General features: G+C 32.2%; 1 protein-coding gene across 3 annotated transcripts; it reads left to right on the top strand.

The window, feature by feature from the left end:
- The first annotated feature begins 1,756 nt into the window (after positions 1-1,756).
- On the top strand, positions 1,757-25,223 carry LOC124354382 (guanine nucleotide-binding protein G(o) subunit alpha-like). 3 transcript variants are annotated; one of them, XM_046804789.1, is made up of 9 exons: positions 1,757-1,829; positions 4,062-4,200; positions 5,945-6,129; positions 6,293-6,453; positions 15,100-15,228; positions 15,550-15,664; positions 18,289-18,463; positions 20,409-20,599; positions 21,614-25,223. In XM_046804789.1, exons 2-8 carry the CDS (start codon positions 4,077-4,079, stop codon positions 20,597-20,599), a joined length of 1,080 nt encoding a protein of 359 aa, XP_046660745.1. In that variant the 5' UTR covers positions 1,757-1,829; positions 4,062-4,076; the 3' UTR covers positions 21,614-25,223. The 3 variants fall into 3 exon arrangements, with proteins under 3 accessions (XP_046660745.1, XP_046660747.1, XP_046660746.1); XM_046804791.1 differs by having other exon boundaries at positions 20,409-20,613; XM_046804790.1 differs by lacking the exon at positions 1,757-1,829 and adding an exon at positions 1,834-1,960.
- Positions 25,224-26,312: the final 1,089 nt, after the last annotated feature.

Raw genomic sequence — 26,312 nt, 5'->3', positions numbered from 1 at the left:
AAATAGTTCTAGGATTTTATATAGGCTAGATAATATTATTTAGTCATATATAGTTTAAAGCCATAGATGGTGTAATTACTAATATTAATATTAAGGTATAAGTAGTTATGACTGCAGTTAGAATAATCTGTGAAATAGTGAATAGTGGTTGCTTGTGAGCACGTCGGCGCCGCTCGGCGAGGGGCCCTCGCCCCTCTATGCCCTACTCCAAATTCCCCTCTCGCGCCGGTCACGGCTCTTGCTAGACCTGCTCAGTTATGCACATCGGGCTACCGAAACAGTCGAGTAGAATATTGAAATAAAATTATCAACGTCTACAATCGATACAAAACATAATTATAATGTATATTTTATTTTACATATAAAAACCTGGGGATTTAAATATTATGTTTGTTTACATTCTACTTATTTGTCAAATGGATATACGGACGTGGCAGATAAGATCTTGATGATCTGATGTTATTCCCGCCTATATTCCTCCAAGCCAACCCCTTGCACTGTATGAGAAATACTATGAAACCTCATCAGATATTTTTCGCAATATTATTACTCAAATTATGTCCTGCTGTGTGGTGATCAAGTTAGAACTGCATTCTGACGCAGACACTTCAGTGACTGATACTCCTATCTAAGAGTTCAAGAGATGTAATGTGAATTTTTTTCAGGGCCCGTTACCAAAATGTTTATAAAATCACACAACTGAATATGCTGAGGGACGGTTTAACGAATTTCGCTTAACAGTACACAGTTTAGATTAGAAAAATACTCCCAGGAAGCAAATAGCGAAGTCACACTTACCGAGACGATTCTCAAGTTAGCTGATTGATATCACTATCAGGAAGAAGGCACTTCACAACTAGTGTAAAGGTACCTTACCAGTCATTATTCTCCTTGTCTTCCACAAAGCAAGAGTTGGTTGGAGTTCTTAGCTACCTACTCTTTTCTACTAAATCTAAGTGACCCACATAGAAAACGTTCATCCATGTAATTCAATAACATTTTGGTAAAACGTCATTAAAAAGGACAAAAATTCGTCATTCAAAAATTATTTTTTGATTAAGTGACTGAATAAATTATCAACAGACATATTAAATATGTTTGTAAACCTACTCTCTTTAGTTTTTTGTGTTCCTCCGGATATGTGTCCGTATCCCGCATCCCAAATCTAAACAAATCTAGATACATGAACTACTTAACAGTGGTAACTTTCCTAAATGTCTCAATAAGGGCTTCTTTATGTCAATCCATAAATCAAGGAATGCTGAGGAAGCCTCCAACTATCGCCCTGGTGCATGACAGGTTCCAGTATTACCTTTCCGACAGACATTTGGCTGTTAAGAATCTTTCATGACACTGTAATTTACATTATATCTTCAAAAAATATCTAGATATTCAGTGTTTTGTTAAATATTTTGATATTACGACTGTATTGTTATTTTTAATCCTAGTACTTGCTATTCTACCTGCTTTTTTGAACCTATATTGATTGCAAATAAACAATAGTAAACCATCATGTTTGTTTGTTGCTTCGACTGTTAATTGGTTAATTGTTAGGGAAACGTACAATCCGAGATTCTGGCCTGTACACACACACACACACACACACACACACACACACACACACACACACACACACACACACACACACACACACACATATATATATATATATATATAAACAGTAAAATGTTGTTGGCTATTCACTTTAATGACTCAGCTTCCATGTCATGTTACATGAATTCTTACTCTATGAGACGTGAAGCGTGAAATGAAATGTGAATGTGACGTAAATACAATGAATATGGAGTTGCTTTTGTTTACATCTGACTGTAAGTAAATTGATTACAGGTTAATTTGTTCATTTAATAAGAGATTGATACATTTTTAACTGGATGACCAGGAACTACATTGATTCTGCTTATGATTTTATTCATTCCGAAATAAAAAATATTTCTTTAAGGTAAAATTTTAATCATTTTTGGTTGTCCCACTTATTGGGTGTTTTACTCCGACCGATTGATAAAGCAACCAATGTAGCAAGTTATGCTAGTTATATTATGGTTTCATTATTATTCAGGTGTTAGGGGTTTTTTTAAATTGAAATGCGAGATCTTGTGTAATGTAAAACTTAAATTGTTCTTAATTGAAGACAGGTTAACCTATCTTTGGAATTAGGTTATCCTTGATCTATGTCTAGAAGGGTTTTATGAAGAATTATTAAATAATATTACCCTTTACACAATGTTATCAAATCTTAGAGTGCCGATATCTGATAAAACATTTCCATTGTGACCCAAAAATACTCTTTTTGTATGAACCAGGAACTTGGATGATGTCAAATCATTAGTAAAATACTATTTTACTTTATTCCCAGTACCTAAAACTATCTTTAACAACTTCCTAATAGCAGTATCTTTTTATTTTCACAACAAATCCTTAAATCCTCACAAACCATATAAGTTAGCACAAAACTTAATAACATTTGAAATTTAGGTTGTATTCCAAATAGTACTTTGATCTAAGAATTTAAGTGTTTTATAACTGGAACTCTAGAATTTTTATATTTTACTTATAGCCTACAGTTTAAGGGATATTTTTTGTCTATCATCATCAGCACAGGCTGCAGTACCGATGATTCAGTAATAGCCGGATGCATAATATCAACATTATGTTTCCATTGCATGATCACAGATCATGTTGGACAATCTGGAATGGGAAATTACTTATCTAAAATGCTGCTGGCTATCAGTGCGGCATTAGCGGTGCTACAGAATTATTTATGTGTTTGAGTATGGGTGACGTGAGCATTAAATATATTATTAAATAACTTTTTCAACTACGTAGTGGTGGTGTTTTTTCAGAATTAAAGTATGAGAGTACTTTGGAGGCCACTATTTTTTTAACAGTTTTTCTTACCGAGGAGCTTAAAAACCTTAATTATTATTAAAAACAGACTTATTTTACTTACTACAAAAATTACATGTCATTATGATGATCAGTTCTTGTTTTCTGCCTCCCCAAAAGGAAGCGATGTCGGCGAGAAGGAGGCCAATCTGTCCCTATCTACTATTTGTTATTACTTATGCTGTATATACGTAGGTATTATAAATATAATAAGTTAAGTCGAAATTTATGAGTGCTCACATGGTCTGAGCTTGAATTTAGGTACTCAAGGGATGTCTTTCTTTCTTCGCCACAAGTAATGGAAGGTATCACTGAAGCCCCCTACTGATGATGACAGGCATTTCAGATCGGTACTTTTCCAACCTCCAATCATGTCCCAGATCGTCCAGCTTTTCTGACGTCAGATCATGTTATGTGATCTGGCGCACGTGATTTTAGGTCGGGAAAGTATCAATCAGAAATTCCCCAGGTCATCAGTGCGGGCTTTGGTAACGCAACTCTGTATTTCTGGTGCAAAAAGAAAAACATACCTTGAGATAGTACCTGAATTCAAACTCAGATCACGTAGGCACTTGTAAAGGTTTTCTTCAACTTGTTACTACTATTTATAGAACATATTTATGATCACCTAATCTAAACCTAATTATTTCATGTAATAACAACAAGTAGATAGAGACAGTGTGGCGTACTCCTCACTGAAATTGCTTCCTTTAGGGAGGCGGAAAACAAGAACTGATTGTCATAATGACATGTTATTTTCACATTAAGTAAAATAAATTCTATCCTTTCTAGTAATGTAGTTTTTTTCATAATTAGTTACAAGACTGAATGAATAATCACAAGTGAACATTCAAGTTGTACTCTTTTGGTAAGTTGCAATTTTGACCATCTGTACTTAACTTATGTTTATCTTTATTTTACCATAAAATATAATAAAATCAACCTTTTCCCATTTTGGTCTTACTGAAAATTAAATTCCCTGTATATTATTTTTCATATCATAAATCATTACGTTTGTATAAATCAAAACTTTGAACTATTTTTACAAAAAGTGTTCTAAAACATACCTACTTTATATTAATGGAATTTAAGGTGTTGCGTCAGTAAATTTTTAATTTTAGTGTGATAGTAAATATATAAGATTGATTGATTGACAGGATCTACACAATGGGATGGGTGCATGTCTGACGTTAGACCGGGAGGAAGCCAAGGCTCGTCGCCGAAGTGAGGAGATTGACAAGCAGTTGTCAGAGTTGGCACGTCAAGAGAGGAATATTGTTAAGATTCTCCTTCTTGGTAAGTAAAAAGTCAAGGAATCTGTTGAAATTGCTACAAAACATGCTGTTCTTAGGCTTTACAATTCTTTGACAGTATTTGGAAAATAATTTCAACATAGGACAAGTGTATATAACACTAGAATTTGCTGCTATTATGTTAATTGTGTATCATTTCCAGTTTTTTTGCAGATCTTGTTTCTTTCTGCAACTATTACGAACAATAAAATACATAAACTAACTGAAAGGATTCAAATGTAGTAAATATGCTTAAAATAAATCAGTTTTGAAATCCACCTAATCTGCCATTGTTTCACCATGCCACTGTATGTATTGTACAATTTTGGTCACTGGTACCAATTAAAATTAAAAATAGAAGAATGATAAATTAGGAGCATGACTCTCCTAAACTTCCAGTCTGTACGAGAGTGTTGCAAACCACACACTAGTTCTGTTGGATTGGGAATCAAGAGCTTAGTCTGCGATATAACTTCCCAATAATCCAGTCTTTATCGGATGAAAATTCTTATCTTTTTATGTAACTGGCCTTCAGACAACCTCTTGTGGGAGGATAAGATAAGTAATTCGGGTGTTTTGACTAAATGTCATATCCTCTTAGCAAGACCTCATTGCAACGTATATCAGGGTGCGGCTGCCGTATAATAAGCGGCCACCACCACAATTGAATCATGATTAGGCTATCTATTAGAAATATCGCAACCATTCAATACAAAATTTGATCTATAGATATTCTTCTTTAATCATTGTCATCTATTAGTAGGCATCAGGAAAAACAATAGCGATGAACAAGTCTTCTTTTAATCCGAAGTGTCCATTTTGTAGTGAGGAGATGAAAACTAGAATTGAAGGTGGAAATCAAATAGCGTTTTACTAAGAAAAGTTTGAACACAACGTTGCAAAAAATGCACTTGAGAAGACTTTTTTAAACATTCTAAATTTGTTCATTCTAGTATCGATCATCTTGCAGAATATACGTATTGATGAGAAGTGTAGATTATTGCGGTGATCCATTCGACCATGTTTTAAATGCTGTCAGACATTTTTACCCTGTAAAGTAATCGTAAGTGCATAACTGTTCAAATTTAGCTTAAATAAAGTTTAGTTATTTTATGTTATCTGAGACAAATACATTTCTTTTACATATAGAAGTATAGCTTCACTATAAAACAATTTAAAAGTCTAAAACGTTTGGTATATAAGTAATGGAGGCAAGTACAATGACAATGTACATCATGTGTTATTTGTATCACAAGTATTCGGTGACATTTATCCTTGAAAATATTCAAAAATAAGTAAATGTTACATTGTTTTGTTTGTAATATTTTATAAATATTTGTCATAGTTAATTTTTTATTTCTTGTTAATATATCAATTGTTAAGATTTAAAACTAGCAGAACTATATTGTTATTTGAAATACCTATTACGTAATTTGTTTAGATATTTTGTTTTCAATATTTTTAGATAGTCATGAATATTTCAGATTCTTAAAATACATTACTTAGTTTGTCAGCATCCAACATATATTTGGCATGCTAACTTTTACTGACAAGGCTTTACAACTGATTCTCTACAGACAATTTGAATCCAAAAACTTTCATAAAATTAAAACATTTTCGGAGTAACAGATTTTAATTCTCTAGTATACACTGTGGAATTCCCCTCCCTGCTGCTGATTTTTATTAACATTAATAATTTGGTGGATAATCAAGTGGTGAACTTGGCTTCATTTTTCTTGTTGTCGCAGGAGCAGGGGAAAGTGGTAAGAGCACGCTAGTGAAGCAGATGAAGATCATTCATAGTGATGGCTTCACACGAGACGAGCTTCGCAGCTTCCGGCCAACCGTTATGGACAACTTACTGTCATCCATGAAGTATGTCCTCAGTGGAATGGGGCTCTTGCGAATTAATCTACAAAGTGCAAAGAACAAGGTAAGTGGGAAATTCAAAATTATTGCCTTCTGATAGTAAATTAATAAAATTGATTGATCCAGGTTAGGTATAGTTCTGGTGAGTCACGCCGTTCAAAAGGTATTATATAGTAGTGTTTTATCATTAAGTCTAACAATAGTTTGTGTATGTTTTTTGTCCATAGGCTCATGCCCAGACGATATTGATGGCAAACAGTTGTTTTGACAAGAGCTTCATGATGTTGCCGGGAGTTTCAGCTGCACTGCAAGCTCTCTGGCAGGACCGAGGAGTCAGGCTTGCTGTGGCCCGTGGTTATGAGTACGAGTTGAATGATTCAGCCATCTAGTAAGTGGAACATTCTACTTATCTTCTACAGGTGAAAAGCCTAAGGAACGGATAGCTTTTTTATGCACATTTAAGGCCTAATAAGCTACAAGATAGTCAAACTAATGGAAACTCCATAGGAGTGCTGGGATCTCTATTGATGCCATCCTAGAGTTGGTCGAAGAATAGTCCATGGCTGTCTTCCTAGGGTGTAAAATATCATACAAGGATTGGTGAAGGGCCCAAGAATGTTCTACCAAAATAAGGAGGCTTCCTAGATGTCATACTAAGGTTTTTGGAGGTCTGGCATTTTTTTACAGTTCATTGTTATTTCAAGCTTCTTTCTTGTACATTTGTTCTCATTTTCTTACTCTTTCTTAATACATTTTGAACAGAAAATAATCTTCACAATAACATTATATTTTTCCTTCTCATTGCTTACGTGTTATTTGGTATTTGTTAAGTATTTCTTTAATTTTTTACTCCTTTTTCTGTTGAATTTGTTATATTTCTGCACATCACCATGAACATCACTACTATTTTCTTGCTTTATAGAAAAGCTGGTCATATCTGCATTCCATTCTTGTTTGTCGGAGTAGGTGAAGTGAATAAACAGAAGCTCATAATTGCTTCATTTTGCCGATTTTGAAGTAAATACTTTGCTTCCAGTGGACTGAAAAGAAAACACTACCATAGTGTAGTTACAGTAGAACCTCTCATGTCCAATCTTGACGAGACCAGCCTTGGTCCACAAAAGTCAGATACTGTATATAGTAACTAATTTACAACAACCTGAAAAATCTGGACACACTTGACGTTATCGTTTGATATTGGAAACAATTAGATGATCGGATATCTCGAGGAGTTGAATATCAGAAGTTCTACTTTAACCCATTTTGGGCGAAAGACGGATGATATGCGTCCTCTGTTCACAGTTTAGTAATTTCTGTTTATTTTGTGTTTTTTCCAACCAGAATGCGCTCAGATGCTCTCAGTTACATTTGATACTGTATTGTTTTGCATTAGTAGCCTACAAATAATATCAGTTGGAATGGTATCGGCTGTTACTAATATGATTTTTTACTTTCAGTTTTATTTGTATGAAATGGCAACCGAGAAAACCGGGAATAGTCAAAGAATTTAACAATATGAGGAAAATCATGGAAAAGTCAGGGAATTTAACAATAGACTGTGATAATTGTCCGGATAATTTTGCAGGATGTATACCAGTCATGGAAGTTCCAGAAAAGTTATGGATTTTAACGACAGTTCACGGAAATCGCCAAAAAGTCATAGATTATGACTTTGTCACCGAAATTTTGTGTTTTAAAATATCTGCTTTATCACATTTTGATAACAACTAGTCATGTGTCGTGGCCAAATCTCCAATGTACAGAATCTTCAAGAAAGGTTCAGGTCTGAAAATCGATTTATGGAATTCGACAATAGAATCGGGGAAGACTCGTTGCGTCATTAATTATCACCTGATCGTCAGTACACAAATAACTCATTACACAAACATTTTTGTCGTATTTCTGTTTGAAAAATTGTAAATAGATAATCTTAATAATGAATAGTCTGAATTTTAACCCTTTCAGTGCCACAGCGTCGCTAATTTTGACATACAAAAAGTGCATAAAGTGCCAGCGTCGCCAATTTCGACGTTTCGTATTTCGATAATATTTTATATAGTACAAGATTATTTTGGCCAAATAACCAGACAGCTGTATTCAATAGGTTCCAAACTATCAATAAATACGAGTTTTACGTTGTTTCTCTACTATTTTATCCGTGAAACTTATGTTGTTAGGGTACTTATCAAGAAGCCACTATTTTTGGACGGGTTTTCCTTATCGGGGACAAAATAAATTACAGTATTAAAACAACTGACTTTATTTAACTTATTTTGGAATTTACAAATTATTACGACAATCAATGAAATCAAAAACTATAAGAACAACGTTTCATTATTCGAAAATGTCGGGTCATTCGTGTGTCTATTTGGAGACGATTTGGAGATAGGAAGTATGACTCATCGAGTATTTTTCAATTCATTATGGAAGAAGGAAAATATAATGAAGTTTATTTTGATCTCTGATAAGGAAAACTCGTCCAAAAATAGTGGGCTATGATAATACCGAAGTACCTGTGTGATGATACTTCCAGTCACGCGACGTAGCGGACGAGTACCGTATTGCGTAACAGCCTTTCTTGTTGTTTATGTGCCGATAACCAAGCATTTGAATAAATACAAAATAAAATAGTAACTTATACAGTATTTTACTGTGTTTCTTTACAAAAGTAATGTAGTGATTTGAGTTGTGTCCAAGGGAAAAACATGAATTTTCAGTGTAAATATTACTAGGGTTATTATTTAGTAAATGTAAACTTTTATGTAAATATGTAAGCAAGTATTTGTTTCTACATTTACTAATCATATGTATTTGTGTTATATTGATGTTTTATTAGATTTATTGGGAAAACTACATCATTACTAAGTAATTTCTGCCAAATGAACTACAGTTTATAAAATGTCGGTACCGGGCAGCATTTTGTTAATACATATAATGCCATGTTTTTAAAGTTCTAGAATAAGATATTACACATGGGTTTTATTTAGAATTATATGGCCTTTATCATGGTATAAATAAAAAAAAATCTTAAAAATACCGTATAGACTCAAATTAGGTTGAAACTTAACTTTTTATACAAAAGTAAAAAACTTTTATAAATACTGAAATTTTTATATTTTTATAAATTACATTTTATTTGTAACAATATGTATCATATTCTGCATTTAATAAGAAAAAAAACAACAAAATGATGGAAATCTGTTTGGTAGTTATTTTACAACAGCTTTTTTTCCCAAAAGCTTACAAATATGCGAAAAACAGCATGGCACTTTATGCATATGCCTTCAGAAAATACCTGTGGCACTCAAAGGGTTAAAATAGTATTTTGCTTGCAGTTAATATTTGATTTACGTTCGTAGACTGCCACGGAGTTTGCTGCGTATCTTCCCGGACGACAGCTGGTTGGCATTACGTAAATTACCGATCGCGAAACGTGATTTTGTGTATGAATAACTGTAGATATATACAAACTAAGTTCAGTAAACCATATTTTGCTTGTAGATCTGTATTTATGTATTTACATCGGCGAAAGTCTGTTGCGTATATACATGGACGACAGCTGATCGGTAGTACGCGAGTTACCTATCGCTACAATTTGTTATTGTTGTACATTGTGTATCCCAAAATCCGTAGGACATACACACACAAAGATAATATTTCTGTAAAAAGGTTTTCTTGAATCTATCCATATATTTCCCAGTTTAACCCTTTTACTGCCGGACACTTTTTTTTTAGTTCGTTGAAAAATGCCGGGCTGAAATTGACTAAAATGTAATGTTTTTTTAAAAAAATCATGGATTAATTATTTTTTATCATAAATTGATAACCTTTATCTTGTTTTTTTCCTTATAAGTTGTAATTTGCTACAAAAAATAATTTAAACATTTTCTGTCATTAAAAAATATATATATTATGTCATGAAACAAAAAATTTTAAATAAATAAAAAATTATTTTTTGAGTTTGCACTTTAACAACTATATTTAAATATTAAACCACCACCATAATTATAATTTTTTATTGTATAGTAATTATATATAAAACATTCCCAAAAAGTTTTAGGAACATACCTTGAAAAATACTGAAGCTGTGATGAATTTTTGAAATTGGTGCAATATCCTCGAATTTCAAGATAACACTTATTGTGATAACACTATATCACTTTATAATACATAAATCACTTTATAATACATAAATCACTGTCCATTGATATATGAAAATATAATATATAATAGAAAATTAAAGTTAAAAAGGCACTTTGATCAATATTTACAAAAATATATATATATACATTTTTAGGTTCATAGGCCTAAAATGTATCACTAAGATCGGAGTCATCTCTCACGGCAACACCACTTTCAACAAGATTATTGAACAATGTCCCTTCACTGACAGGTGATCTTCTTCTCTTACTCATTTTATTTAATCGTAAAAATATGTAGATTTTACAAATTTAAATGTCAAATAAAGTGTAAAACACGAAACAACACAAATGGAACTCACGACTAACGAGATCGACCATAAACCTCATCAAACCAAACTCGAGTTATAACCAAAGACGTTCAGTAACAAAAATGGCTTCCATAGATTATAAAACCTGTTTTCTGTGTATTGTCCATATGGTAATGAATAACATAGCTGAATTTCGATGCATTTGGACAACATTGAAAACCAGTATAAAACAAATACGAGACGGCTTTTATAGCGCACGTCGGCGATTTTCGCTACAAAATCGCAACGTGCGCGGTTGCGCACGTCGGCAGTAAAAGGGTTAATAAGTGAAATATGCCCTAAAATATTGCTTTGTAAGGATGTTGCTTGTATACGTCACGTTTGTAATGGGTGTCAAAACAGGTTACTGATTTTTTGCTTCAAGAATCACTGAAATTCACCAAAAGGCAATTCCAAACACCAAAATATATTGCACATAAGGCACATTATTTTAACTTTGACTGGTGTATCCAAGTAAATATTAGCTTTTTACTAACTTTTTAAACTCACTATTGTATTTTGATCAGTATTTGTGACAATATTTTGACACGTATTATTTATAAATGGAACTAACTTATAAAAAGCCTTTGATTTTATAGATAATAGGATACAGAAAATTATTTTTTTTATAGGGAAAAGTCAAGGAATTTCTTCAAGTAACTTGCTAGACATCTTTTTTGTATAGTCTAGTTTGTGGTGGTGTATAGCAGTCAGTGGTTACCATAATTTGTTATTGTCTTTGACAGAAATATCGTACTCATGTGTTTCTTTTACTACTAATAACTCTTCTATTTTAATACATTTGCTATTTTGTTATTCGTGCTGATAAAAAAGTGTTACAGGACAATTAATTCACTTCTTCAAATTCCTCACTTATACACAATAAATTTAAATTCAAGCAAATAATGTCCTTGAAACAACATTTGTAAATGATTTTTTGAAATCAACATTAATTAGATCATAATTTAAAACAGAATACATTTTTAATGTAGCAAGATATATTTTTAAGGCAATAACCAACCATTATCTAACCTTGGGAAAGACTCATAGGACTACAAACATTTTTGTTTTGATTGTCCTGAAATTTAAAGATATGTACTTGTAAAATGTGGGAATTGTACAGGAATGTCATGATTGACGTTGGCTGGACACCCTGTATATACTTTTTGATAGTGGTCATGGTTCTTAATCAGTTTCCCTCGAATTATTTCAAGCAAGTGCTAGTTACTTGTAACTCAAATTACAATACAATGAGTTTGTAGAGGTTATTGTTTTAAGTTTTACTCAATATTTCACAACCTCTTTAACCCTTTCCGGGCCAGGCGGCAATATATTGCCGCCATAGATCGTGTTTGTAAAGTGCCAGGCGGCAATATATAGTCGCCTTCATATTCGTCGTTTTCTTAAATAAATACGATGTCAAATGATTACAGTTTTATGTTTTTTTTATTCCCTGGTATATTTGTAGATAATTAATATGAATATCATTTTATTTTGGAGGTCTATGCATTTTTATTTCGTAATAATTGTCACGTGACATTATCAGCTGACTCGATCTATTGTTGTTAATTCTTTATGCTGTAGTGTAATCGTACTATTGTATGCAGGATTCTTCTTCATTATTTTATTTTGTGGTTGTAAATATTAGTAGTGTTAGTAGTTACGTGCATAGCTATTGTGTGTAGTAGTTACAATGACTGACAATTTGCGATCTCACGGGAGTGAAATTGTAAGTAGCATATTTGTAAATAGAAAAAGTGTAAATAAATTTCAAATAAAATTGTGTAAATATTTCTTGGTAAATAGTGTTTTAACTGTATTGAAACTGTTTATGGATCCTACAATCATCTGTTTACCATAATGTGAATATTTATTTTAAGTTTCTTGCAGTGTAAGAGTCAGTTGCTTTATCACTTGTTGCGAAGTACAATTATGCATATTTATACAAAATGTGTCATAAAAAATTTATTTATGAGAGAAATAACACAACATTTTGTATGGTTGTTCCTTTCTAAATGTACAATATAATAAAATAGCTTCCCACAGTAAAATTATTTTTCCTTTTTTAGTTATTTACAAAAAAAATAAAAAATAAAAAAAATTATGTAATCTATTAAAACATTATTTAAAAAAATATTTTAAATCGCTTAAAACTACATCTATATATTTTTTTGTTGATAGTATATATCCATACGAGTAATTTGGTGCAACTTTTAGGTCATTCTCTAATTTTTATGAAAAGTTATAAATTTTAATCTAAGAGACTGCAAAATCGCCAATTTTAGCCTGGCACTTTTGAGTAGTCACAAGGGGATATGATATGTGAAAAAATTTTGTAACATCTCATATTTGGTCCTGGCCCTGAAAGGGTTAACTTTTTTTATTTTAATTTTGTTATTGTTATTAGTTTATTAAATAAAATATTAATAATACAGTATTACCAGTATTCAGGCCAAAACTTTGTCACAAATAAAATATATGGCTCTTGTTATAAAAGAATATATGTTTATTTTAGTTAATTGATTAAAATGTACTATTCCAAATAACACATCTGTATAGTGTAATGGTATCATATATGATCTGAATTACATTCTTCTACTTTCAAAACTATCCTTTATACATATATCACTGAAATTATTCTGATAAAATTAGCTGAGATCGACACACATTATTGGACTAGGACTAGTGACTAACAGAATACAAAATAGCAACTGATATACACAATACAGTTGGGTAGAACAAACATAAAACAGCTAATTTGTAAAGTGTGTTTCAAAGCTGTTTAACACCTTTACTATGACATTAGTGATGTACCGACTTTAGGACAGTGGACATAGTAGCAGTTTGCATCCGTCACAGTCAGTGTGTTAACACATTCGAGTCTATGCTCGAGCCAGACTCGAGCGCCGTTGTTTAATCACCCGGCCGGCCGGCGCTCGAGCGTGACTCGAGCACAGCTTTGCCGATTGATATACGGAGTTGCCCGAGTGATATTCGAGTGCTGTCTGCTGCATTAGAATGCCAGCTTTGTTGGTCAGTTCAGAAAAATTCCGCTAGGCGCTACTACGTCATATCCGCTTGAGGTTTTTGTTTATCGACTGACGTGGCCTGGCGCGTCGTCAGTCTGTCTACGACAACAATCATGGAGAGGCGCGCATTTCAAAAAAACAATGGAAGAGGGCAGTATATTAGCTGAATTAGAGTTAGATACGGACTCTGATATTGTTGATGACACTGATGATGATCCGGATTTCAGCAGGTTCTACTGCATGGACTGTAATGTGGCACTCTGCGTACCTGACTGTTTCAAAGAGTATCACACTAAAAAAGATTTTGTGTGATTTTTTTAGCATTTGAATTATTTTGGCAATTAAAATTATTTGTAAATATGTATATGGTAAATGCCTTTAAAAAAAATTATAAATACTTGTTTTATTTATTCAAAAGTTAGTTTTCAAGTAACACAAGACATGCGGGAGTTTTTATTTTTCTTCAAAAAAGGTGAGTTTTGAAATTTAAAAAAAAATTAATTAGATTTTATAGGAATAAAGTTTTACATATCAATTTAAAGAGGAAAGATAGAACTTTCAAGAAAATATAATATCATATACATGATATTAACAGTTTTCTAAAAAAAAAAAATCTGAAAACCCATTAATTTATGCAGACCAGGCTATAAAAACAGCAAATAGCGAGCCAGACTCCAATGTGTTAAAGTAAAGGAGTATACATATAATTTATTAATTTGAATATATACACAGCAATATAATATAAAAATAAAGAAAGTTACATCTATACCTTGTTTGTTACATGGTTATGATCATACAGGTGATAGAATTGGAATTTTGTTTACATAATATAAAGGGTACATTGTTATATTCAAAGCATATGTTTTTAGAGTTAGCTCCATAAATATTGATGCCAATGGTACATGCAAAATATACCACTTTTAAGGTTTCCAGACTGTTAAACCTCTTATTTTGTATAAGGCACAACACCATATGAGATCCTTTTATTCCTGAAGAATATTTTACTTAGTCATCTGGATAAAAGCAAATATTAATAAATGAGTAGAAACATGATTTCTGTAGGTTGACTTGTTGTCAAGTTCAAACCTCAACTTATTCTTTGTTTAAAGTTTCTTTTTGTTAGTTTTTGAATGTGGATAATTCTTCTAACCTAACCTGTGTTATTTGTTAGGTTAGTTATCTACCTGAGGAAAAATTAGATTGCAAATATCGAAACGTAGTGTTACTTATTTTTTGCTTCACTGAACAATAGAAATGTTCACAAAAATCCTTTAGTGTTTGGCAGAACCTGATTACATTCAAGATAACTCAAAGCCAGATCACTGTATCGCTTTCTACAGTTGAGAATAACTCACTGAATAGTTAGTTACAGTAATTTTATAATGGACCAATTTATTATAAGTGATTGTTATAATAAAAGCAAAGTTTAGAAGTGTACAATTACTATCAACTTGGAATTAAATTATAATTGCCTACCTATTATCTCCTCAATGATATCAATAATGCATATTTTCAGTTTATTCGAGAACATGGAGAGGATATGTGACGAGAAGTATGTGCCAAGTGCCACTGATGTTCTGCGAGCCCGGGTTCGGACGAACGGCATCATCGAGACACACTTCAAGATGAACGATGTCATTATCAGGTTTGTTTTGTAAAGACTATTAATTATTGCACAATACAAAAAAGTTGACGTAATAGTAATCAGTTTTACAATTTCAATTTTATTCCTCATCACTATTGAGGATTTTGGATTTTTTAATTTTTAACCTGTTGAAACCTGCTCATCAAGGTTTTTCGGTTCAAACAATGTTGAAAAATTGCCAGCATAGTTCAAAACTGGAAAAGTTTTGACCTCGCTAGGGAGTGCCATGTTCAGTTAACAGACCAAAACTCTCAGTATAATAATTAATCTTTGACATTGTTACTTTCTAATAGTACTATCCCTTAATTTTTCTGTCCACAGCATGTTTGATGTGGGAGGGCAACGCTCCCAGAGGCGGAAGTGGATCTACTGTTTTGATGATGTCAAAGCAGTTCTCTTCGTCGTGTCACTGAGCGGTTATGATATGACGTTAATTGTAAGTTTTCCTCTCCAAAAAATACTAAATCTGTTCTTTTAAATTTCACATTGGTAAAAGTTCCCGATGGGCAAATGTTAAAGATTGGATGTGTATTGTACTTAATATTATAACTCATATTTGTTTGATGTAACGTCTCTGTATATCTTGTAAAAGGGTTTTAAATAACCAGACACGAGATACCTTCCTCTATGGTTTCACTTTCAACATTATTACAATGTGTAGTCGAAAACCTGCGTAGTGTTTTTTTCAGCTGACCATTGACTGTAGCATTTGACTCAAGTTTTGATAAGTATCATGTTATTACAAAAACTACTAAGAGTAGGCCTAAGCCTAAGTATACTGTATGGTGATGTGTATATTTTGTAAATAGGTCAAGACAGTAAATTTTATTTTTGTTCATTTTTAATGTTATGTACAGTTTAATAATAAGCCGTTGTTACAGTAAAAATTTATTTATTTATAGTTTTTTTTACTATCGTACTGATATAATATTCATTTTTGAAGTGAGAAAGAACCCAAGTAACTATGTTTCAAGTAGTGTACTTTGTTCAAAAGAGCACACCAACTAATCCACATCTACAGTTTACAAATTTAATTAGTAATACATACTTTCATAAGCTAAAATGTGAGTATTTTACTAAATCAAATTCGTTGTATATATAGTACAATATATATTTTTATTTTCAAATAAGTGGTGTCCAAGAACATGATATAGGTAGTCTATTTTAAAAACCTCACAAGGATCTCAAGCAATGATTTTGACTTTCTAGATAATTTCATAAAAATCTGCCTATTGCAACCACCTTCATGACAGAGTTTCCAAGATTTTTTCTTTTCATTTTCTCCAATGCTCTTAAGAATACAAAACCTCCATTATCCGAAATTTTATATATGTACGGGTTTATAAAGCAAACTTGTGAACTTCAGTAATTTTAATCAATCTTAATCAAATCAATAATCTTAATCAGCTGCGGTAATTTTTAATAACAGATAAAGACTAAACTTGGTATAAGACAGTATTTACACATATCTTGCATTAGTTAATTAGACAATCTGAACCAATACAAATTTTTAGTTTTGAGGCTGTTCGCATTTGTTCAGAAGTTCTAACTTTACTATTCCTTAATATAGGTAGAAAATTACAACTTTTATTATTATGCAATTTGTGATATGTCTTTAATAATTCAAGAATGGCCAGGTGATTTTTTAACATTGTTTGTATTTACATAATTTTTAATATTTCTTTTAGGTTTTAAGATAATGGTTGTATTCAAGTTTTACTAAGTGAACATGTTTAGTAATTGCCAACTCACATAATATTTTATTTTATTTCTCAGGTTACGCTGGTTACGTTAAATTTTGGTTTAACATCTATTGATTGAAGGTGGCTTTCCACAGCAAGAGTGAAATATTTTGAGAATTTAATTGTTAAAACAATGATTCAATGTGGTGTGAACCGGAAAACTTGGATAATAATTTCTTATTGATTGTAACTAAACCAAGTCCACGTTTTTACACACCAATTTATATGCTTATAACGATTTTGACGTTACCTTTTAACTAAGTTGTATACAGTAATTTATTTTCTCAGAAGGCTTACATTCTGTCTTCATACAATTATGTGAGAACGGCTTATTTTACTTTTTTTATATCTACTATAAGATATGAACTTGTAGTATGGGGCAATGCAAATACGATTAATAACATTTTTATCATTTGAAAAAAGTTTATTAGAATAATTACCAACTCACAGCCACTAGAACATTGTAAACCTATTTTTACTATTTGTAAAATTCAGACCATAATAAACCTGTATGAAATCTTATGAAATATGATATGATATTTTTGGGTCTGAGTTAGAGATATATTTAAAAAAATCTACAATCAGTAAAGCCTATCAGTATCAAACGCTATAGAATAAGAATGCTGCATCCATCCAATTTAAAAGACAACATGACTCTTAAATGCCATTATGTTATTGCATTGAAAGTATAAAACCACTTGTTACCCTTAGTGCTACAGTACGATAAAAAATATTTTTTTAATATATATTACTTATGGCTGTTCTATAACTCATTTTATGCTTTGGACAGTCCTTCCGATTAAAAAACATTTTATTTCAAATTCCCCAATGTCAATGGCTGTATTCTTTGCTTATTGTAGCTTATTTTTATATTTTATAAGATAGATAGTATAAGATTTATATCTGACTTGGCTATCAATGAAAGTTGTAATGAGACTTTGTCAATGATCTATTTTTATGGCAATAAAAAGTGTTGTTGACTATCTGTGTTTACAAATTAACCGTCTAAACCAATATTATATATTTTATGAAAGGTTTATAAATGTTAAGTAAGGAGTTGAGTTATTGGCTCATTATTTATTTTATTTATTATTAGTTATTTATTTAAGTTGTCAATATTGCCTTGCATGTTCCCTCACTGAATTACATCTGGTTAACATTGGATGACCGGCTGTACCACTTGCAATCACCAGATGCAAACCAATCTTAATGTATTGTAACGTTTTCAACAGTGGGTGGTTTGATTGTGTAGGGCAGTATATACTACAAAGTACAGAAAAGGATTTCATGTTATGTATGATCTCACTGAATGTTGCAGGAAGACTCAAGTGTGAACAGGTTAGAAGAGAGTCTAAACCTCTTCTCTCAAATTGTCAACAATCGGTTCTTCAGAGAAGCCAGTTTTGTCCTGTTCCTGAACAAGTTTGATCTGTTCAGAGAAAAGATCCTATACTCTGGACGTCACCTGAGGTTTTATTTTCCGGATTACAGAGGTGTGTGATCTTATTATGTTAAACATTTTCTATAGTTACTATTCAAAGTGTATGTGATACTTTATTAATCCATCAGTATATTCAAACTCTCTTCACAAGATTTGGGTTACGACAGAGTTAATGCTTGGTACAAATACTTTTTAGTTGTTTTGTGATGTTGTTACATTCTGGTGTTAACATAAGAGTCTAAAAATTCATAACATAATTTTACGTTATCTTCTTCTTTAAATTCTATCAATATTTTTTTTTATTCATAGCATTACATAGGATAACTCGATAACAACCTAGATTTGAAAGTTTCAAAAATAGTTTACTTTGGATTTTTAAATAGTGAGTTATTTGTAACCAAATAAAAAAATAACACTTTAAAAGAATAATCGTTTTAGAAAGAACAATTCCAGGAAAATAAACATTAAATTTGATTTTGTAATCTTATTGTACTACATAGCTGCCATCTCCTAGTTTCCTTCTTTCAAGCTCCTGTAGCAATAATTTAATATCTTGTAAATATTTAAAAATGAATGTAGCAATATCATGGGAAATTCAAACTTTACAACTATTATTAATTTACAAAATACACAACACTGCGCATATAATCCAATTTAGTTCAAAATGCAGAATATTTCACTGTTATGCAGCAGCTATAAAGTGAGGTTAGTTCTTACTATCTCTTGTGGCTTCTATCTGTTCTTGGTACTTTCAGTAACCGAGTGCAAAATAAAGTAAAAGTAAAGTAAAGAATGTCTTATTTTACCAGGCGAAGTTAGGGCTAAGAAGCCCTCTCGAACACTTAACCTGGGGACCAACAGCTTAAAGGTGACTTCCGAACCACCACCAATGGCCGGGCAGGCGGGCCGCTTGCAAGGACAGGATCGCTCAGCGGTCACCTGTCCAAGCAGCAGCCACGCTCGGCGTTGCTTGATCTGGTTATCTTGCAATAACCGCCGTACCCACTACACTGCGCCATTGGCAAAATGTACTCATACTGATTTAAAAACATATATTACATAGCACTTCTAAAATGTTCCAGTTACTCTTACTGCTAAACGAGTCAGAGTACTTTGTGCCAGGAATGGTGGTAAACATGTAATATATATATCTCGTAAAAGTAACCTGTACTAGGTACTTTCTGTTTGCGGTAACTTCTCATGACAGGTATTCTCAGGAAAATGAGTACAAAGTATCTTTAGGAGTAGTCCTGACTGATCAGTTGTTACATTAGTAAATATGTTGCCAAGCTCTGAGCAATTCTGAACTGTATTAGTTTGTTATCATCTGTTGGTACTACCAGGCAACAACACCTTGGACAGTCTAGTTGCCAGTTACAGTAAATTAACAAAACCTGCTCAATTTAGTCTGTAGTAACATTTTTAACATGATGTTCCAATGTCTATGACGTGACCAATGCCAAATTTTAAGAACTACACAGTCAAGAATAAAAGTTTAGATGGTATTTTAAGAACAATTATATTTCTATTGTGTTCTAAAAAATTACATATTCAATTATAGTACACTTCCATATATCTTGTATAAACATTTAGTCTGTTTCGAATCACATGTTTCCAAATTATTAAATTTCAAAGTTGCAGTTTGGTTGAAAAGCGCCAAAAAACCAATATATTTCTTTTAAAAAGTGAAAAAATATTTTTGGATTTATAAACTATAACTGTATATCAAATTTGGTCAAAATCAGTTTGTTTGGTGATGGCTGTGCTTACATGTACGCATTCATTAACAATTGTTGTATTAGGGACCACATTTTCTCATTTGGTAAACCCTTCTTTTATTTCTATGGTCCTAACTGAAAACCAAAATTTGAATGTTCAATCACAGTACTTTTTTTGTACAATGGGTTTGGGATATTGTGCAAGTGTTATAATTAATTTTTTATTTTAATTTTTGGCACTCCTTACCTACCAGTAAACAGCTTGTCTCTCTACTCTAGGACCAGACTTTGATGTGGACCGAGGTGCATTGTTTATCCAACATAAGTTCGCTCTCAGAAACCAGAACTCAGCCAAGGTGTTGTACCCACACTTCACCACTGCTACAGACACTTCCAACATACAAGTGGTCTTCCAAGTGGTCATGGACATGGTCATACGTCAGAACCTGTCGCAAGTCACCCTGTTATAGGTGGGTGTAAACAGGTATTTATATGTTTAAGGTTTCTTATTAAAGTTGTTTTTGGGTCCCACTCACACTTCCACCAGCCACTGACACATCCACCAGCAACTGGCACTTCCACCAGCCACTGACACATCCACCAGCAACTGGCACTTCCACCAGCCACTGACACATCCACCAGCAACTGGCACTTCCACTAGCCACTGACACATCCATCAGCCACTGGCACTTCCACCAGCAACTGGCACTTCTACCAGCCACTGACACTCCACCAGCAACTGACACTTCAACCAGCCACTGACACATCCATCAGCCACTGGCACTTCCACCAGCCACTAACACTTTCACCAGCCACTGGCACGTCCACCGGCCACTGGCACTTCCATCAGCCACTGGCACTTCCATCAGCCACTGATACTTCCAGTGGTAAAAAATTAATACTCTATCCTTTATGAATTTTGTTTTATAAACCTTTAACCTAAGTCTTCAATTTTTTCCCAATTAAATTACTGCTACTGGTACTGCAGACGCTACTTCTTCAATGGTCTAATTGTGAATAAAACCACAAAAGACCTTGGTATATCGTTCTCCTGGAGTGACATTGTGTTGGACAGTGCTTGTGTAATGCAAATTTCTGTTGATAGACTTATGTCACGTAACATACATCAGTGCAGTCAGTGATGTTGTTTGAGAAGGTTATCTTTATCTTTGATCACATTAAATCTTTAAGTGAGCAGTTTTTCTTGCTCCTTATTTTGTTCTGCTATGTTGATTTTGTTAGATTCTTTTTTCCTCAGTTTTTTAATGCCATTATTTAATTTTTTTCCTAGTACTATCCGTGTACGTTATATTCTACATCATGACAGATTCTGGATAGGAATATGTTGTAGTTACGTTCAGTGCTCTTACAAGTATTTATGGTTATTTTCTCATAATAATGATTTTTATAGAGAATCAACATTTTAGTGATGCTTATGTAAGTATTGATATATTACTGTACTAATAAGATGTTTTCTGTTTTAGTTGTGGTGATATGGAGTGAAACATTTGGTCTCAAAAAGGACTTTCTCGTCGTTCCTATGTCACCCAAACGTCTGATTACCAAAAATGATTTTACCCAAAAGCACCAATAATTCTAAGGTAAAAGTAGTGCATAAAATTATAGAAACAATCACGTATATTTTGGCTAGAAGGTTAACTTTGTGAAGATGTTAAAAGTTGTATATTTATTTATAAATTTTATAGCACTTTTTCATCTATTTATTTATTACTATTGAGTGTTACAGTGTAACACTTGTTTACTTAGTTATAGCATCGGTATTAACTATATTTGTTTATTTGGTTTGTACACACCCCATGACATAGTATATTTATCAATATTTGTGTAGTTATTTATAGTAGATTCATTTGAAAACTTTGCCAAGTGTCAATAATATTGTTGAGAAACCCTGCGATCAAAATAATAATATGATAGTGTTTGCTTTTTTCTTTTTATTATTAAGCATTCTATTCTTACTGTTATTGTAAATTAAGTAAGGAGGAAGCACTGTAATGGTGATTAGAGAAAAAGTCTGGTTGTATATGTTTATCTGAATGAACAATATCTTTGTTACTTGTCAAGTGCCTTTCAAGTATGGTTATTTTTAAAATTTAGTGTATATAGATGAATATTCCACAAGCCCTGTTGTATAGCATTTTACACACACACACACAGGTGTGTGCGTGCGCACATGCACACACACTTGAACAAGGGTGATTTTGTGTTCTGGGGTCATGTTCGGTAAATTTATGCAGACATTTTTGGTAAGTGTTGCCATGAATTACGATAAGGTGATTTTGTATACAAAATCTACCATAAATGTTGGGAATAGTTGTAACTTACCAGCCTTCTTGATCCCCTCTGAAGGCTTAATGAATTTGAGAGAAAATTGTGTTTTAAAATGTTGTGGCAAAACTCTCAAAGATTGGGAATTATGTTACGAACAATGTATTTGACTTTTTTATGTAATTGTATTATAATGGTCGAATCTGAATGGAGTTTGTGGAGTATGTATTTCATTGTTGTAATGAAATACATAACAATGTTACTATAACAATCACCACTGAAACACACCATTCCAAACCATTCAGAACCAACTTAGTTGATTTAAATATCAAAATATTTTTTCTAAAGTGTGTATTACAAAGTTTTGTTCACACTTTTGGATATACAGTTTAACAATTTATTTATATATACTGGGGCCATTCTGAAAGTAACCTCCAGTTTGAAATAGATACAAATGTTTTAATTATACTTCTTAAAACTACATCTTATGTTTCTTCGTCATAATTTTGATATAAATTAAAACACTTATATCTGTGTACCAACTTAGACATACCTTCTGCGTACAAATCTGTTACCTATGCCTTAAACCAATCAGAGACTGCATCTCAGAGTTGTTAAAAAAAAAAACAGCCATTTCTTCAAGTGCGTGTATAGGTCACTGAGAACCAAATCTAGGCTGTTTGGAAAATTACAAAATTTCTCATTTGAATTGTCCAATACAGCCTTTGATTTCCTTAGCACTATGGGCATTACTCCTGATGACAGTAGTAGACCTTGGCGTTTATTCTGGATTGCCTTTCGTAGGTTTTTGAAAGTTTCAAGACATGAGTACCATTGATATTTGACTTAAGTTCTACAAATTTCACAGTTTCAGAATCCCAAGACACAGTTGCCATCAATTTGTGCCAGAAAAAGCCTGCCAGGCTTTTGTGGCATATGTTTATGACCATTTGCAGTTTACACATTTAATTGTTCTTTGTTCAACTGTTTTTGAAAAGTCAAACCCATTTCCGAACAATTCCTTCACTCATTACTTTCGGTCCATATACAGTCAAAGTTTTTTCTGAATTTCTGCTGCTGGATGCTGCTTGGCTGTGAAAAACTCTATGAAACCAACTGACCAGACCAGATATTAGAGTAGAATTCAATCCTTAGAAATATCTAAATTTAGACTAAAAATCTGAACTGCCAACAAAAGTCATGACAAGCATGTAATGTTTGAGTTAATGTTTGAAGTTTTCATGTGACGTGACGTGTGCCAGAAATGAGCAGGAGAGACATCTACTCATAAAACTTAATTTTGTAGGTATTTATAGATTTAGAACAAAATATAAAGAACTGTTTTTCTTATTAGTAATATTACATCTTTATCATTATTTATCTTATCAGTTGTATGCCATCATTATCAAGATGTCAAGATGTAATAAATTTGCTCTTAAAACAAAAATATTGGTAAAGGATCTTGAGATTTAGTTTATCGACCAATATATGCATGCAACAAACAGTGATATAGAAATAATCATATTTTTAATGGAGGGTTTAGTAATTTTGCATTAAAATGTAAATAGTTTTCCCTGGAATCAACAATTTATATTTAATTTAATGCGTTTGAAATTTACTGCAGTTTTTCATTTCATTATGGATTCCTGCACAAATCATTTCAGACTACAGTTGATCGGCAAAATGGCTAAAAATTCAAATTTTTTATGTTAATTCGAGAACTTAACATATATTCTTCGTACCTTTCTGGTTCAGAGATCTTCTCTAAATTTTGAAATACTATTAAGAACTTATTGATAAATAATGTTTATGTTCTGTTAAAGATTGATTAGAAGAGAATTGTTATATTCTGTTAAAGATTGTTTAGAAGAGAATTGTTTCAACTGCAATTTAAGATCCTTATTATTAAGTGCTACATTTCTTGGTTTGTGCTTTTTTTTATAATTTTAAGAGTTGTTAACCATGCACCTGTTACGACACACATAAAAATCTTTACTAAGTTTTGTGCAATAAATGACTGATTGTTATAATGAAACATGAAATTGCAATATAATATTTTAATCAAACTCCACTTTCTTGTGTAAGATTAGTGAAAATGTTGGTACACTTTTATGAATATCGATGACAGGTTTTAAATTTGTTATCAATAGTGTTATTGTATTTAAGAGATAGACAAAAGTTTATCTTAGTCAGTTTGAAGTCTTATTTATTTCTGTTTTAGACATTTGATTATGTGTATAAACATATTATTTATGTATGATATTGTGATACATTTGACACCATTGTATTTATTTGTTTGAAAACAGATTTACCTGAACACATTACTCTGTGAAATATACAAACATAAAAATTTAGTACAGTATCTTACATTATCATTATCAATGTATCATGTTTAATAGTGTTGTTTTTGAATTTCTGAGCTGTAATTTTGTTAGTATGCATAAAAGAATCAAGGACCTTCACAAAACATGTGTGTTTTGTCTATGAGTGTTCCATTTTTGTAAATACGTTTTAATTTTTGTTACTTTCTGTTTTGAATGTCCATTTTTGTGAGAGAGTTGTCCAGAGAGTAAAGATGTTTAGATCTAAAAATGTTCTAATAAGCTTTGCACAATGAAATTTTCGAATGTTATCATTATTTTATTTGTCTTTATTATTAAAAAAATGTGCTTACCCTGAGGGTACAAAATGGCTGTGTAGTGATTAGTCAGAAATATCAGAATTAACCCTTCCCACGCGGCAAACGGATATATCCGTTAGGCCTAATTTTGACCGAAACGCGGTAAACGGATATATCCTTCAAAGTCTATTTTGTGTTATTTAATAAATTGTAGTTGCCGTGGAATCCGCTAGAGTTCAAGGGAGTGTTGAATACTTGTTCCGAAAATCAGATGTTACAGTTTGAACCTCATTGGCGCGTCGCAGTGGTGGGAGGGCGTGGCTTTGTCCCTCGTGGGGTGATTTAGCCTCAGTCTTCGGCAAACCATTACGCGGTAAACGGATATATCCTGGCACAGCATATTTTAGTGTTTAACGCTGTTTTGCCATATTTCCTTATTTACTGTTCGTGTTCCTGTTGTATTTAGCATTATATCATCTTTTTATTTTGTTGTTATTACTTTATTTGTTGAAAATATTTTTAGAAATTCAAGTAAAAAGGTTGTTTTTTCAATTTTATGTACATTTTGAAAATTTGTAAAAAAATATAGGGGTCTGATTATTTTGTGATACTGTATTATTTTTTTATTCCTAATAGCCACCACTAACTAAAAAAAATTAGAGTTGGTAAAATCTAGAAAAAAATTTAAAGTTAATTACGCGTTATGAGTCAAAATTGAAAGATAAATTCTGCGTGGGAAGGGTTAACAATTTACTTTTCACGTGACAGTTTGAACAATGTCTAACCTTTTCAGTCTTTATTTGCATATTTATTCTTATTGAAGTGTATAAGTCTATTTTCTCATTTTACAATCATTCACTGCATTTTCATGATATATTCAGTAGTTTGATTTTCCTCTGTAGAATTCTTTTTACAAATTACAGGCCTAAAGTATCAGATTCAAATATAAATCTGTTGTACAAGTGCTGCTCAAAAAGTAACTAGGCAGGACTTCTTTTAAAAATTTAGAGCTTTAAAAGTTTGTTATGTCCATAATGAATATGTCATGTTAGTTATCGATCGGTTGGTTGGTTTTTAGTTGCAACAATGTGAGCAATGTGTGAATGCATTATGCTTTCAGAAATTATTTTTTTATTGTATACGCAAGTATTGAACTGAATCTATACAAATATTTGTAAACATCCATTCAGAGAAGTGTATCACTAGTGACGTTGGTATATCACATTAGAAAGCAGACAGTAAGATGTTCTCATAATGAACACAGGCTACTGTGCTGG

This window comes from Homalodisca vitripennis, chromosome 2 (assembly GCF_021130785.1).
Source record: "Homalodisca vitripennis isolate AUS2020 chromosome 2, UT_GWSS_2.1, whole genome shotgun sequence".
NCBI lineage: Eukaryota > Metazoa > Arthropoda > Insecta > Hemiptera > Cicadellidae > Homalodisca > Homalodisca vitripennis.
Note: the sequence above shows the minus strand (reverse complement) of the source record. Positions and strands in the feature narration are given on the sequence as shown.